Below are 17383 nucleotides of genomic sequence, written 5' to 3' on the forward strand. Positions count from 1 at the left end.
GGATGAGTAGTACACACAGGTGGGGCGGGTGGGTGCTCAGGGATGGGAGCCAGATAGGCAAGGAGAGGACTGGGCTGCTGGGCAGGAGGGGCAGCAGGGGGACCAACAGTGCTCCCTCGCTAGGGTGACAAAGCCTGTTACCCACACCTAAGCAAGGGTATGCTTCCTCTCTCCCATTTTTCACAGACCTGGAGAGGCTGTTCCCCAAGATTTAGCAGAACATCCACCACCAACTCCCTTTCAGAAAAGTAAGGAGAAAATGGCTATGCTCTGTATGATTGCTTTTTCAACTGTGAAGGCAACAGTAAGAGGGTGTAAAATGATGATCCCTATTACATTACCAAATGGACACAGATAGATTTTCAGAACATTCTGGGAGAGTGGCAGGCTTTGCCATTCCTCATCCTGTTCTTTGTGTCATAGAACCTTCTTGTTCTTAACAGAGGGATGAAAAAAAGTACTGGGGCTGAGAGGCAAGAACCTGATGGGACTCTTACTTCTATCAGCTGCCGGAAAGTCTCGTCCACTTGCTGCAGGATGGTTGGGGAGTCTCGGATGAATCCCTTGATGGTATCTAAATGATTGAAAGTGACCAGCAGCACATCCTTGGGTCGGGGACACAGCAATACTTGATATTTGAAAGCCATAGTCATCAGGTCATAGAGCTGCTAACCCACACACAAGCAACAGAAATGGGATAAAAATCAGGTTTGAGAATCTCCAGTGATTCAGTCAAGGATTTACTGAAAAGCAACTCTGGGCTTGCCATACAGCTCGGGTAACCATATCACTTATCACCCAAACCAAGACACTTCCGAGAATCAAAGTGGGTGCTATTAATAAATAAGCCAGGGCTGGGTGCAGTGGCTCATTCCTGTAATCCCAGAACTTTGGGAGGCTAAGTGGGGGGCGGGGGGGTGGATCTTGAGGTCAGGAGTTCAAGACCAGCCTGGCCAAGATGGTGAAACCCCATCTCTACTAAAACTACAAAGCTTAGCTGGATGAGGTGGCAGGCATCTGTAATCCCAGCTACTTGGGAGGCTGAGGCAGGAGAACTGCTTGAACTCGGGCAGCAGAGTTTGCAGTAAACTGAGATCGCACCACTGTACTCCAGTCTGGGTGACAGTGTGTGACTCCATCTCAAAATAATAATAATAGTAATAATTAAGCCAGGACAACAGGAGTAAGCCAGCACCTTCCTGTGAAAACCAGGATTTCTGGTCACCTGATGTGTATTGCTAATGGGATACATATGAAATAATATCGGTAGCAGTGGAGTCCCAAACTGAGTACTGGAACTAAAGAAAGAAAATGCAAATTCAAGAACTCCTTTCCTCCTAACTTATTGTATGACCTTGACCAAGTTTCTTAACTTTGGGCCTGAGTTTTCTCATCTGTAAAAAAAATACTCTCTAATTTCCCAATGCTGCAGAGGTGCTGAGAGGAATACATGACTCAGTATGTGTGCAAGTGGCAAGTATAGAGTTCTACAGCAAGTGATGAACTGTGTGGATATCAACAAACCCTCTTCACACAGGCGTGTATGACCATCCATGAAAGATCAGAAGGGAGGAACTGGTAGGGACCAATGTGGTGAAGACAGGCTTCGTGGCACACCTCGAGGTGGCTACAGGATTTCAATCCACTGAGGGCAGAGGAAAGGCATTCCAGTTGAGGGAAACGTACATGTGAGGGCCTGGAGACAGCAATGAGTATGTTATTTTTCTGGGAGAAAGAGGAGAATGGCCTGAGGACACTTTGTGTTGAGGATGGCAGGTAATAAAGTTGGGTTAGTATGGCCAATAAAGATGGCAACAACAGAAACTGGGGACCGCAAGAATGGGTAGGGAAGGAGGGAGGAGTCAAGGACTGAAAAAGGAACTATTGGGTAGTATACTGACTACCTGACTGATGGGCGCAATTGCACCCCTGACCTCAGCATCATGCAACATACCCATGTAACAAACCTGTGCATGGACCTCCTGAATATATACTAAAAGCTGAATTATTAAAAACAGAATAAAGGTTTTAGAGAGCTAGGCAGAACAATTTCTACTGGATGTGGTAGAAGTTAGGGGGTTAGTTTTCTGAGCTGACATGGTCACAGCGGTGCCTGAATGAGATCTGGCAACCATGAGATATGAGGGAAGGGAGAGATGGGTTAGGGAGAATAGCTAGCACCTGGCTCCTAAAAGGATTATGATAATTATCTACTGATGGCAGGAATGAAAGAAATGCTGTTGGGGTAATCCAGACTTAAGGCTTGGAAAAAACATAGTGGGAATGGAAAGTCAGGGAAAGGATCATGCAATATTTAGAAGGAAAAGCTGTCAGTAGGTGGTGACTGCCTGGATTTGGAGGATGATGATCAGGGTGGTCCAGAAAGACTGCAGCCTTTTCAGTCTAGTGCTGAGGGGGAGGAATTATGCTATTATTAGTATTAGTATTATTTTGAGATGAGTCTCACTCTGTTTCCCAGGCTGCAGTACAATGGTATGATCTTGGCTTACTGCAACTTCTGTCTCTGGGGTTCAAGTGATTCTCCTGCCTCAGCATCCTGAGTAATTGGGACTACAGGCATAGGCCACCACACCCAGCTAATTTTTGTATTTTTAGTGGAGACGGGGTTTCACCATGTTGGCCAGGATGGTCTCGATCACTTGACCTAGGGATCTGCCTGCCTCAGCCTGCCTGCCTGCCTCAGCCAGGATTACAGGCATGAACCATGGCGCCTGGCCGGAATGATGCTATTGATGGAGGAAAGAATATCCGGGGGATGTGGGAGTGGAGGAGCCAGGAGAGAAGATGGACAGTTAACTTATGGACATGTCTGGGGCAGGACTAAAACTATAAACAACTACTATTTGAGTGTCATACATATTACCTCATTTGATCCCATTTATTCTTCACAAGAACTATATGAGTTAGGTATTAGCCCGGTTTAAAATGAGGAAACTTGCCTTATTTCACATTGCTGGTAAATGCAGAATGATATTTGACCTCAAGACTATCAGATTCTAAGGCACTTTCCAGGATCCCTCTACATCATCCCATTTCTCCTAATACAAACATTTCTACTTAGAAGGTGGCATACAACCAGAACAGTCGGCCAGGTGTGGTGGCTCACGCCGGTAATCCCAGGACTTTGGGAGGCTGAGGCAGGAAGATCACTAAGTCAGGAGTTTGAGACCAGCCTGGCCAACATGGTGAAACTCCATCTCTACTAAAAATACAAAAATTAGCAAGGTGTGGTGGTGCATGCCTGTAATCCCAGCTACTAGGGAGGCTGAGGCAGGAGAATCACTTGAACCTGGGAGGTGGATGTTGCATGAGCTGAGTTAGTGCCACTGTACTCCAGGCTGGGCGACAGAGCAAGACTCTCTCTCAAAAAAATAAAATAAAATAAACCCCCCCAGAAAACAGGAATAGCTTGGTGTGTGTGCATGGGGGTGGGGAAAGTACAATACTGGAGATACAGATTTGAGACTCTCTGCCATCATTGTCAAACATTAAGTGCTCATATATAGGACACCATGCTAGAAATAGATAAAAACAAGTATAAGATGAAGGAATGACAGTTCGGAGTATTTCAGTAAATTGGGTCTCACAGCTAGTAACTGGTAGAGCTAAGGCTTGAACTCAGGTTTTTTTATTTTAAGTTCTGTGTCCTTCTACTATGGAAATTTAAACTTTCTTTTCTTTTCTTTCTTTCTTTTTGACATGGGGGTCTCACTCTGTTACCCAGGCTGGAGTACAGAGGCGTGAACACAGCTCACTGAAGCCTCAGCCTTCCCTGCTCACGTTGTCTTCCTGTCTCAGCTTCTTGAGTAGCTGGGACTGCAGCTGTGTGCCACTATGCCCAGTGAGTTCTTTTAATTTTTAGTGGAGATGAGGTCTCACTATAGTTTTGTAAAATATGTTAAAAAATATTAGAGATGTGTTTTTTCTATGTTGCCCGGGCTGGTCTTGAACTCCTGGGCTCAAGTGATCCTTCCACCTGGGCCTCCCAAAGGGCTGGGATTACAGGCATGAGCTACTGTGCTCAGTCTCAAACTTTTTTAAAGGCAGAGAGAGAATAGCAAGCAGAACTGAAAAGATAATTAATATTTATGGAAGAGCTACATGCCAGGCCTAAGTATGTTTCTCACTTAATCCTCCCAATAATTTGATGAAGTAGCATTTATTATCCCCATTTTACAGATGAGAAAATGGAGGCTCAGAGAGGTAAAGTAACTTTCCAAAGGTAAGTGGCAAGAGGTAACAGGGCACAGTTAAAGGCAGTCTATCTCCCTGAGTCTTCTAAGTACTAGTAATAAGTAAGTGCTAATTCTGCAAATCTGACTCCCACCATCAGTTGTCATGATTTTGAAATTTTTTCTTTCTATTTTTTTAGAGACGGGGTCTTGCTATATTGCCAAGGCTGGTCTTGAACTCCTGGGCTCAAACGATTCTCCTGCCTTGGCCTCCCAAAGAGCTGGGATTACTGGCATAAGCCACTGCACCCAGCCTTTAAACATTTTTTTTTGTAGAGATTGGGTCTTGCTGTGTTGCCCAAGCTGGTCTTAAATTCCTGGCCTCAAACCCAAAGTGCTGTAATTAGAGCCACAAGATGCTGTGCCTGGTAGTCCTCATTCATGTAATGGAGGAAGCTATAAAGGAATTCTTATTATATTTTCAATTAACTAAAAACCAAACTTTAAAGATTTCATTATTTTCCCCCTAACATCCTATTTCTGTTCCAAAATCCAAGCCAGGGATTTTTTTTGGAACACACATTATATCCCATTGTCATGTGTCCGTGGGCTCCTCTTGGCTGTGACAGTTTCTCTGACTTTCCTTGATTTTGGTGACCTTCACAGTTTTGAGTACTGGTCAGGTATTTTGTAAGCATGACTGCCTGACAGTATTTGTGTGATGTTTTTCTTAGGGTTAGACTGGGGTTCTGAGTTTTGGGGAGGAAGACCACAGAGGAGAAGCACCATTTGCATCACATCATGTTAGGGTACATACTGGCAACATGACTCATCACTGTTGATGTTGACCTTGACCATCTGGTTGGGGTAGTTTATCAAGTTTCTCTACTGTAAAGCTAACTATTTCTTCCCTCCTTCCCATATCATACTCTTTGAAGTGCAGCCCCCACCTAACTAGTGGGGAGTTACACTCTTCCTCCCTCAGGGCAGAGTATATGCATAAATCATTTAGAATTCTTCCAAACAGACTTGTCTGTCCCTTGCCATTTATGTAGAATTATTACTATTATTATTCAGAGGTAGATATATTCTTGAAGGAATTATTACTTAAAGAATCAGAGCATTCCAATAATTTGTTTCCCAAAGAAATAGATATGTTCACATTATGAGTAAAGACTGTTTTTTAACTTGCTCTAAAAAATATCTGGTTTCTGCATTGTAGAGCTGAGATTTGTGAGGAATGAGGCAGAATTAAAGTTTTAGGGTTGAGTATTTTTTTTTTTTTTAAATTTATTTATTTATTTCTGAGACAAAGTCCTACTCTGTCGCCCAGGCTGGAGTGCAGTGGCGTGATCTCGTCTCATTGCACCCTCTGCCTCTTGGGTTCAAGTGATTCTCGTGCCTCAGCCTCCTGAGTAGCTGAGATTACAGGCGCCCACCACCATACCCAGCTAAGTTTTGTATTTTTAGTAGAAAAGGGGTTTCACCATGTTGGCCAGGCTGGTCTCAAACTCCTGACCTCAAGTGATCTGCCTGCCTCTCAAAGTGCTGGGATTACAGGTGTGAGCTACCACACCCAGCCAGGGTTGAGTGCTTTTATTGTGTTAAGGGATGTGTTCCTGAGGTTCATAAATATGGGCATAAAAGCCAGCACTCTTGTCTAGGTGCAATGGCTCACACCTGTAATCCTAGCACTTTGGGAGACTGAGGCAGGAGGATCGCTTGAGCCCAGGAGTTCGAGACCAGTTGTGGCAACAAAGTGAGACCCTGTCTCTACAAAAATTAAAAAATTAGCCAGTGTGGTGGCATGTGCCGGTAGTCCCAGCTACTTGGGAGTCTGAAGCAGGAGAACTGCTTGAGCCTGGGAGATCAAGACTGCAGTGAGCTATGACTGTACTACTGCACTCCAGCCTGGATAACAGAGTGAGACCCTGTCTCAAAAACAAACAAACAAAACCCAGCACTTTCTTTGGGGAGGTGGAATGACATAAACAACACAGAGGTTGTTGTGAATGATTTCTGAGGTCTTTCCCAACTCCAAAATTCAACAACTACTAGTATTTACACACGCCTGTTTCTTGCATGGAACCACTGCATACATCATCTCCTGTGAGCCCAATCTATGAGCAACCACAAAAGCTACAAAAAATGCAACCAAAATAACAAAGGCAGCTGTCTGTTCACCTTATCCATGCTGGCCTGGTTCAGTTTCATAATGGAGGCATGGGCCAGGCGCTCATAGATAGTCCTCAGGGCCTTCTTGGAGTAGAGCTCTTGAGGTTTGAATAATTCCTCCATAAACTTTCTATTGAACATGGTTGAAATGATGTCATTCAGAACTGCAGAGACAAGAGAGAATACAGCTGAGCAAGGTATTGAAGCAAGGCTATCTCGAAATGCTCTTTGTGTATGGGTACAGGAGCCAAGAGCTGTATAGCATAGTATGTATAGTACAGAATTGGATGCTGTGTGGCTGGTGAGATCAAGCTCCCTGTGGGCACCACACAGGTGTCCCAGTAGAAAGCAGGGCTCTGAGAGTGCTTTATGATGCCATATGATGCCATTTCAGGGCAGACATAAATGATGACAAGGCACCAATGTGTTGTGGCTCAGAGATTATAAACTTAAATAAATATTATCTCACTTGATGGTAAGGAGAATATTTCTTCTTTATTTAAAAAAGATTACTGGCTGGGTGTGGAGGCTCATGCCTATAATCCCAGCGCTTTGGCAGACCAAGGCTGGAGGATCACTTAAGGCCAGGAGTTTGAGATCAGCCTGGGCAACATAGTTAGCCCGTCTCTACAAAAAATTCAAGGCAATTTGCTGGGTGTGGTGGCAGGCCTGGAGGCTGAGGCAGGAGGATCACTTGAGCCCAGGAATTCAACGATGCAGTGAGCTCTGATGGTCCCACTGTACTCCAGCCTAGGCAACAGGAGATCCTGTCTCAAAAAAAAAAAAAAAAAGAAAAAAGAAAAATTCCTATAATTTTTAAAAGCAAATCTAAACATTTTCAATTAAAATTAAATATTATAAAAAAGGGACCAACAATGACTCTTAATAACATCTCATGAAAATAGACAAGTCTATCCACTGGTTAGAGATTAAAACCCTTGTAATGTCTCCATAAGACGTGTACTTTTGAATAGCACCATTTTTGAATGTCTTACTTTCCACATTTGATCTGTAATATTGATATTACAGTATAGTGCTGTATCTCACACTGTTGTTCAAATGGAAAGTTTCCCTCTGGTGAGAAAGAAGTGTGCAAACCAAAGTGTCTATAGTTTCAGGTCTTCATTCATCTAGATATTTTGCACTACTGAATAAAATATTACTAGTTAAGGGCCAGGAAAACCCTCAGGTATGAGAAATAGGAACAGACATGACTGAACATAGATTATCCTTAATTAAACCAGTTATCCTGACCTAAATGTGAGCATATGTGGATACTGAGAATATACACTTATAGAAATTCAAATCTAAAAGAAAACTGGGTTACTTAAAATAATTATACAAAATCACTTATTAAACATGAGTGGTTATTACTGAATTAGGAAAATTCTTCCTTCTTTTGCTGAACACAAAGGACACTCCAGATGATTGCCTGTGGCCATGCGTCTTTAGAGCAGAGGCAAGGTAGAGCAGTGAAGTGATTATTTTAGGCACTCTCTACCTGTAAGCAATTGACAGAAGTACCCTCTGGGTTCACGCCAGAAATTTAAAGCATTTCAATGCATTTTATGGAGGAAGAGGGAGCTGAGGGCTGGTTGTACTTAAATCTTAAATGGAAGGGCTACAGAGAGAGGGGAGAGGGTATACATCACCCCCCAACACACCCAGTGACACAAATGAACTTACTGTGGCTCCTTACAGAAATGCTAAACTCACATTTGACCTTTAGCTTTTACTCTAGACTGTTCCTACTACTCAGTGAAGAACCAAATCCATTACCAACATAGGGTGTCCCCGACATCTGACAATTTCAAACCACCACAGCTTGCCCTTGATGTGCCCTAACATTTCCCCAGCGTGGACAGCTCCGAGGGACACAGAACTCTTTCAGGTCTGCCTCATGCCTGACCAGAATAAACTGGGTTTTCTAATTTTTTGCTTACCCATATTTCCTTACCTACATAAATATAGGTATTTTCCTTACCTACATTTTCTTACCTACATTTTATGTAGGCTACTACATAAAATGCAGCATTTGCAAGGAAACAGGCACAACTGAAAAGCCACACATAAGTCCTCAAAAGAGGGAATATGAAGAATTTTCCACAGACTTATGTAAGCCAGGGAGGAGTGCCAAAGAAGAAGAATTCAAGTTAAAGCATCACATCAGCTCTGGTTAGGTTAATGCTTACAAAGAGCTACTGTTCACCTAGGTGCAGAGTCATTTCTCTGGGGTCTTTGAGCCCTTCTTAGGAGCGAGGAAAATAGCTTAGACCCAGATAAATCAGTTCTGGATAAAGAATACCCCAAGGTGATTGTTAGCTACTTGGGCAAAGTAAAAAACAAAATGAAGCCTGTGCCCCGGGAAGTGAAGAAGCTTTGCAGCACCACGGCTCCTGGCACAAGAGCTTGCAGACAGTTCATGCTGGGAAGAGGATGGCAGGGTCTGTCCTTGTGGGCAGAGCAGTGAGTGCAAATGTCCCCAAAGAGGAAATGGCAGTTTAATGGTAGGGCCAGGACACCTAGGGCCCCCTCTTCTCATTTCATTCTTTGGAAAGAAGATGGAGGCACACATCAACATGTTTTTGTCTTATGGTTTGCTTCACCCAGCCCTTGGCTGAGGCAGACCTATTATGTACCAGACACTGAAATCAACACCACAGGGATAAAAGTATCCTTGCCCTAGAGAAGCAGCACATCATCTTTAAGTTTAATCCTGAGAAAGAGTTTTTTAAAAAATTTGTTTGTTGTTTTTTCCCTTCACCCTAACATCCCTGAAGAAATAGTTTGAATCAGACCCACCCGTTAGTCTAAGTGTTGGTTTTTGGCATGCAAATGAGTTCTGCATACTTTTCAAGAGGCAGGAATATAGCAGGAGTCAGATTTGATCAGGAAGAGACTAAGGCAGGGGAGGGAAGGGTTTTTTTTTCACCGGAGCTTCAGAAAGTTGGTAATTAGGTTCTTAACATAGCAAGCCTCTAGTCTTGGGTTCAGATTATGAAGTCGGTTTCTGTTCATTATTTTTCAACACTTCTGTTAAAATAAATTTCAATTATTCAATTATGTATATGAAAAGCCCTGAAAAATCCACACTTCACACCTGAAATTCTGCAATGCATCATGGGGTAGGTCAAAAATTGCTCAAGGAGAAGTGTCAAATGATGGTTGTGAAATACAATGAAAGTGTATCAAGCACTTCAGTTGGGCTTTTCTTCGAGCCTGGTCTGATGAAGTAATTATCTTGATGAAAGCAATCAAGTTTTTACCAATTACCTCTGCTCTAAATTGACTTGTTAATGGAAATAAGAAATCTGGAACCAAGAATTAAGAGAGAGGAAACACTCCTGAATAGTTACCATGTGTGAATCCTTTCTATGTCCCAGACACTGGGCTTAGAACTTTATATGCATTATTTCATTTAAACTTCAAGTCAACTCTGAATTATTATCCTCATTCTTTTTTTTTCCCCAACCACTTATCCTCAAATTATGTATTATCCTCATTCTATTAAGGAGGAAAACTGAATCATAGAGTTTAAAGTCCAAGGTCACACAGCTAGTGATGGACCTGAAATTAGAATGAAGTCTGTTTGACTTTAATGTCTGTGCTCTCAAATATTATTATTTTTGAAGCAGAGTCTTGCTGTCGCCCAGGCTAGAGTGCAGTGCCATGATCTCAGCTCACTGCAACCTTCACCTTCCAGGTTCAAGCGATTCTCCTGCCTCAGCCTCTCAAGTAACTGGGATTATAAGTGCCCGTCACCATGCCTGGCTAATTTTTATATTTTTAGTAGAGACGGTTTTTTACCATTTTGGCCAGGTTGGTCTCGAACTCCTGCCCTCAAGTGATCCTCCTGCCTCCGCTTCCCATAATGCTGGGATTTAGGCATAAGCCAACTGTGCCCAGCCTCTTAAATATTATATAGGCTATTTTCTCAGCATACTGGGTGTGGTGAGAGCATTTAAAATATTGAAGAGTATGGCTGATGATAGGCACAAACCACACCCAAATGTCCAATGACAGAAGGTACCTGAGATATTTAAAGGCTGAGAAAGTCTAAGGCTTTATTCTCAGGAGTTGACAACTTTTTCAGGTTTGCTGCTTGTAGTAGGTAAGGGGAAACTGAAGCTTTCACATGATGAGGCCACACTGCATGCATGATGTCATGCCTTCTGCCCACAGTCCTGGCAGCCATGCAGTTACATGCTTCCATTTTTCTTGGTTGCTCTGTGTGCTTAGGAAAATGGCTCTGGGAGGGTCACTCATGTCGAAGCACAATTCTTTGGTTACGTGACACTTTAACAAGGTTGTTTTAAGGACTGCCAAATAGGATAACATACCCCCAAGTATAGCTATTGCCCTAGCTGTCCCTACAAAGCTTGGAACCGAGAAAAGGAGATAGATCCATCAGTGTGGCGTTTTGGTCAGTTTGCTTAGTTTTCATCTTACATGCTGTATTTATTCCTCTTAAGTAAAAGATTCAAATGTATAGCCAATATCTCAGCTAAATACAAACTCATGCCTGTTTTCTTACTTTGAACTATTTCAAGTGGTCCCACTTTAAACCCTGCTGATAAAGGCCTGAGTGAACCTGTGGATGCAGACTGAATACATGCAGCCCAGAGATAGCATACCTCGTTTTCTGTCCACCTCTGTCCATTCATCTACATGAAGCATATAAAGAGAAAACACCAGTTCATGAAGCAAGAACATTATTTTCAAGGAGGCTTTAAACATGTCAATTTCAATGATCTTATCTACGAAATTTTCACGTTTGTATTTAATGTCTAACGTGAACACACTGACTTCTATTTGAAACCTTTAAAAGGATGATGAATAAACAACCTATTTCAAAAAAGCTCAAGAAAGGCTATGTTTTATAGTGAGTGGGCTAAAAGCATAAACTGAGGAGGATTAGCTATCCTGAGGTTCATTTTTTTTTTTCTTTTTCTTTTTTTCTAAGATGGGGTGTCACCATGATGGCCAGGCTGGTCTTGAACTCCTGAGCTCAGGTGATCCACCCACCTCGGCCTCCCAAAGTGCTAGGATTACAAGTGTGAGCCACCACACCCAGCCCTGTGGTTCATTTTGAAAGGCTCAAGAAATCATGCTCTCTAATGCTACGAGAAAACATATCATTCAGTAGCAGGCTTTTAAAGATGCTAGCCTCCATGAGGAAGAATAATTCCAAGAACAGGCAGAGAAAAGAGTTTCTTTGTGTACAATCTGAGTTTTTTTTTTTTTATTAATGTAAGATTTCCCTTTGTAGAGTACAGATGGAACTGCTCAAATTAGAAAACTTGAAATGTGAATTAAAAGGAAAACATGTCAGCGTTTGTTTCTGTTTTACTTTATATATATATAGATGCATGATTTCCATGTAAAAAGAAAGGAATAATGATAGCACCACTATAAAGAAAGCTGCTGAGGACAAAGGCAGTCGGGGAGATCCCAAGAGGAGACCAAATAAGGAAAAATGCAGTTGGCTAGAGAAATCGGTGAGAGTCAAGACTCTGTGGGTTGAGACCTGGCTCTACTTACTAGCTATATAAACTTCAAGCAACCTGTTTAACCTCAGTTTCATTTGTAAAACAGTGATCATAATAGCACCTACCTCACAGGCCTATTGTGGGGATAAAGGCATAACACACATCAAATGCTTAGCTGGCTTCTCTTCAAGGTCTGCTTTCTCTACTGAGGGACATTAGACACCACCCATAAAGGATGAAAGATGACTTTTTTCCTATCCTTCATTTTTTGCAGAGATTTCAATCTAGAAAAACCACCCCAGATAAAAAAGTTCTATACACATCTGTATTTTAAAACATTTTGGCCAGGCACAGTGGCTCATGCCTGTAATCCCAGAACTCTGGGAGGCCAAGGCAGACAGATCACTGGAGGTCAGGAGTTTGAGACCAGCCTGGCCAACATGGTGAAACTCCATCTCTACCAAAAAATACACAAATTAGCAGGGTGTAGAGGTGTGCACCTGTAGTCCTAGCTACTCAGGAGGCTGAAGCAGGAGAATCTCTTGAACCCAAGAGGTGAAGGTTGCAGAGAGTGGAAATTGCGCCACTGTACTCCAGCCTGGGTGACAGAGCCACACTCTGTCTCAAAAAACAAAAAAATCCCCCTAAAACCATTGTGTAATTAATAGTTTCTTTTGGAAATATTTGCCACTGGATTGTGGCACTAGGGGTGATTTCTGAAGTTATAATTAAAGCATATACATGGCTTCAATGCATTAATACCAACAGCTCTCAACAGAGCAGTGTGAGAGCATGCCCAGTGCCATGTCCTAACCAGCAGCAAAGGGTTTCCATTGCAAGGTCACATTCCTCTGGGAAAATTCATCATCTTCCCCCATCAAGAGTCACGAGCTTTTGAAAAGAAAATACCAAGAGTTTGGCATATACTGTTTTCTTTGGTACAACGTCCACATTATCTTTCTGTGGCATTTATTTTTTATTTGTTTATTTATTTTGAGATAGATTCTCACTCTGTCACCCGGGCTGGAGTGCAGTGGCAGGATCTTGGCTCACTGCAACCTGTCTCCCAGGTTCAAGTGATTCTCCTGCCTCAGTCTCCCGGGTAGCTGGAATTACAGGCATGTGCCACCACGCCTGGGTAATTTTTGTATTTTTTGTAGAGATGGGTTTTCACCATGTTGGCCAGGCTGGTCTTGAACTCGTGACCTCAGGTGATCCGTCCGCCTCAGTGTCCCAAAGTGCTGGGATTATAGGCATGAGCCACTGGGCCCGGCCTCTGCGGCATTTATTTAACTGGTGGTCTAGTGTGATAACCTTGTGGGAATTCAGGGAGGTGGAGTTTTAATCCCCGTGCAGGTGTATTTGGGAATAGTGGTGCTGTAAGGGGGTCAGCTCTGAAGGACAGTGACTCTCACTGATAAAATGGAACTGGCAGATGCTCCTGAAGGCAAGCAGGCTGAGCGCCAGCAGGGGTCTCTGTAGTGCTGTGCGCTCCCCACTCCTTTCCTCCTGAGAGTCCAGGGAAGAGAAACACCCTATTTTTCTATTATTTCTCCAGATGACTTATTTGTGACAACTCTACTTTTGTTGTCTTTTGAGTGGGGGCAGGCCCAAGGCTATTCAGAGCTAGTCCTTAAACTGAAACTAGGAAAATAAAAACAGAGTCTCACTGCCCTTTGCTTGCTCATACTACACTGTGATTGGCATGTCTTGGAAAAATCACTTTGTGGCCACATGCCTTAGTTTCCGCTCCTGTAAAATGAGGAATGTAAGCAAAATATAATAAGGTCTTGGGCCAGACGTGGTGGCTCACACCTGTCATCCCAGAACTTTGGGAGGCTGAGGCAAGCGGATCACGAAGTCAAGAGATTGAGACCATCCCAGCCAACATGGTGAAACGCTGTCTCTACCAAAATGCAAAAAATTAGCCAGGCATGGTAATGCACGCCTGTAGTCCCAGTTACTCGAGATGCTGAGACAGGGTAATTGCTTGAATCCGGGAGGCAGAGATTGCAGTGAGCTGAGATCACGCCAGTGCTCTCCAGCCTGGCAACAAAGTGAGACTCTGTCTCAAAAGAAAAAAAAAAGGTCTTATTTATAAATATATTTAAGAGGCAAAGGTAGCTTTTATTATTCTCGCTATTGCTTAAAACAGGAGACAACATGCAATATGCAACACTCGATAGTTGCCCCATAGAGCGAGTACTTCCTTTCTGTTGAATGCTCAACTAGAGGCTGCGTTGTGGGGGGAAGCTGCAACATCTGCCTTGGCCTTGTGGGAACAGGGATGGCCTCCAGGAGACCAATTAGTTGGATAAGATCATGAAAACATCTAGAAGAAATCTGATTTCCATTCAAAGCTTCGAAGAGGACTAGTTTACCAAGTCTAGTCTTTTATAGGCTCCTGTGTACAGGGATCTGTTACGGGGATCCCGCTCCAGCAGCCACACCAACTCAAAATGGTGGAATCTGTGGAAGAGATCAGTGTTTCTCAGCTCTTTGAATCCTATACTCTCTACCCTGAGATCTCACACTATCTTGTACAAATCTCCATCAGCTGACTTTGATAAAATCAGTGAGTATATTGGGTATATGTTTTTCAAACTCCTCCCTCTCTTCCTGACCTACCAACCGCCACAAAGATTCTGATATCGTTCCTGGGGTATGGCAGCAGAGTATAGTGGTTTAGGGGACACTGGCTGAGTACGAGCTTTGGAGCCTGATGCCCTGGGCTCAAATCCTTTACTTTTCCTCTTACCAGCCATGTAACTCTGGGCAAATTAGTCTTAGTTTCTCCATCTGTAAAATGGGGATAGTAATATTACCTATGGATTACAATAATTGGGAGGATAAAGGTGTTTAAGAGGAGCCCTTGGTACAAAGTAAGTGCTTAATATTTCATCATTTTATTGTTGATTGTTGTCATTTAGAGTCAGTGACTGGAGTGGACTGATCAATAGCCCTACCTCCAGTGAACGTCCAGAAGGGCTGCATTGGGTTTTATCTAGTACCTCACATAGTGTTTGACATTGTATCAAAAACTTTGGAATGAATGAGTGTGCTAATGTACATTACTAAAGATGGCTGAAACTCCCTAAAACCATGTTTAGCAAAACCAGAATAAAAGCTATAACTCCTAAAGGTAAAGCTGTCCCCTAGTATTCAGAGGGCCTTGCCCAGACCTCCTGTTGAAAGATACCTATTACTCATTCTGTTAAACATAATAAATACATTATTTCATTCAATCCTTACAACTTTGCTTTAAGGTATATATATATATATATATACCTTATATATATATATGGAAAAACAAGTTTTTCCATAAACTTGAGGTTATACCTGAAGGTCATGCAATTAGTTAAATGGTGAAGCTGGAATCGGGACCTAGGTCTGTAAGACTCTAGAAAGTATGCTCTTAATTGCCAATTGACACTATCTTCCAAGATGCAGGCTACCCAGCAGTCTGAGGACGCCAGCATGTTACCTCACTGGTGCCACTAGCCTGAAGTCAGATCACACAGGCACCAAGGAAAACAGAATCCTCTCAAAGAAAACATGACAATGCTATACAAAACTGCCAATTTAGATAATCAACTCAACAAACATTTATTGATCACGAATTTATTCTGGTCTAGGAATTATGGTAGGTGCTGTAGTATAAAGACGAATGAGACAGTCAAGTGGAAGACAGACATACGTACAGATCATTTCAGTATAGTATGGCCAGGGATAAGGCAGCCAGAAGTAGGCATGGGGTGCTATGGGAGCACAGGGTGCTATGAGAGCATGTGCAGGCCCTTTCTGCATATGCGGAGGGTCCCTGAAGGAGAGAATTCTTAAGTTGAATAATGCAGGATCGAAGGGGAAGAATGTAGTGATGGGAATTACTAGCACAGAAACATGAACAAACATGGTTTAAGCAGAGATCTACAAGCAGTTTGGTATTAGTGGGAAATAGAAGGCAGGCAGTGGTGGAAGACGGGACTGCAGAGGAAGACAGATATCATCAGATCAGGAAGGGCCTTGAAATGTCCTGTGCAGGAACTGGTCTTAACCCAGATGGCAGTGGAAAGGTGACAAAGGGTTTTAGGCAGGGGCAAGTATGGACAGATAAGCATTTTAGAAAGCTCATTGGCCACAATGTGCAGAATGAATGGAGGGAGTATGCTACAGGGAGTCCTTTTTAGCTCTTTATGCACGAACTCGGACTCAGTCACATACACACAATAGTTAATATCTGAATCTGTATGCTTAGCATCTGAATATGTATGTTAAACATCAATTGAGCATACAAAGATTAATGGAGGGCTGGGCGCAGTGGCTCACACCTGTAAACCCAGTACTTTGGGAGGCTGAGGTGAGCGGATCACCTGAGGTCAGAAGTTTGAAACCAGTCTGTCCAACATGGTGAAACCCCATCTCTACTGGAAATATATAATTAGCTAGGTGTGGTGGTGCATGCCTGTAATTCCAGCTACTTGGGAGGCCGAGGCAGGAGAATTGCTTGAACCTGGGAGTCAGAGGTTGCTGTGAGCCGAGATTGTGTCACTGTACAACCTGGGCAACAAGAGTGAAACTCCATCTCAGAAAAAAAAAAAAAAGATTAGTAGGGAGAATGTTTTAATTTGTGGCCATATCAATTGGCTTTTCAACTTTTCTTCCTCTACTTTGAAATACATTATTTCCTTCATACTTAATTTAGGAAATTTGGTATAAGCAGTTTTTTGCTGAGAAGGGAGGAAAAGAGGAAAAGGAACAGAGTGGCAGAGTGTTCTGAGTCGTCATTTTTCTGGGGATTAGTATGGTGTCCATGGGAGCCAGATTTTGCATTTTTTTTCTTTTCTTTTTTTTTTTTTTGAGATGGAGTCTTGCTCTGTTGCCCAAGCTGGAGTGCAATGGAGCGATCTCAGCTCACTGCAACCTCCACCTCCCAGGTTCAAGCAATTCTCCTGCCTCAGCCTCTTGAGTAGCTGGGATTACAGACACGTGCCACCATGCCCAGCTAGTTTTTGTATTTTTAGTAGAGACAGGGTTTCACCATATTGGCCAGGCTGGTCTCAAACTCCTGACCTCATGATCCGTCTGTCTTGGCTTCCCAAAGTGCTGGGATTACAGGTGTGAGCCACTGTGCCCAGCCCAGATTTTGCATTTTCAAAGCTCTCATATAATTATTTTCACAATTGTATTCCCCTCCAATACTTGTGAGGAGATTTATAACTTTCTTACTTTTTCGTATTTAGCTATATTATTTTAGAACCCCAAATTTCTAGAAATAGCTTCTGACATGAGTAAGACCAATCTCCAGCTTATGTGGAAAGATATTGCCATAAAGGAATGAAGAATCAGAACCTGAACCCAGCATGGTGGCTCACGCCTGTAATCCCAACACTTTGGGCAGCCAAGGTGCGCCGATCACTTGAGGCCAGGAATTCAAGACCACCCTGGGAAACATGACGACACCCCATTTCTACTAAAAATACAAAAAGCCGGGGGTGGTGGTGCATGCCTGTAATCCCAGCTACTTGG

At 42.9% G+C, this 17383-nt stretch overlaps 1 protein-coding gene across 4 annotated transcripts in view; it reads right to left on the reverse strand.

Moving 5' to 3' along the window:
- Nucleotides 1–17383, reverse strand: part of OSCP1 (organic solute carrier partner 1) — a 35182-nt gene that overhangs the window by 17071 nt on the left and 728 nt on the right. The window contains exons 2-4 of one of the 4 annotated variants that reach the window (XM_002750619.7): nucleotides 11003–11032; nucleotides 6378–6532; nucleotides 498–665 (exon numbers count right to left, since the gene is read on the reverse strand). In XM_002750619.7, the coding sequence (XP_002750665.4) occupies nucleotides 498–665; nucleotides 6378–6532; nucleotides 11003–11032 (353 nt within the window). Of the gene's footprint in view, nucleotides 1–497; nucleotides 669–6377; nucleotides 6533–11002; nucleotides 11033–17383 lie in introns of all 4 variants that reach the window. The other 3 variants (XM_009000906.5, XM_002750618.7, XM_009000905.5) reach the window with 3 other exon arrangements.

The sequence above is a fragment of the Callithrix jacchus genome, chromosome 7 (assembly GCF_049354715.1).
Source record: "Callithrix jacchus isolate 240 chromosome 7, calJac240_pri, whole genome shotgun sequence".
NCBI classification, from domain to species: Eukaryota; Metazoa; Chordata; class Mammalia; order Primates; family Cebidae; genus Callithrix; species Callithrix jacchus.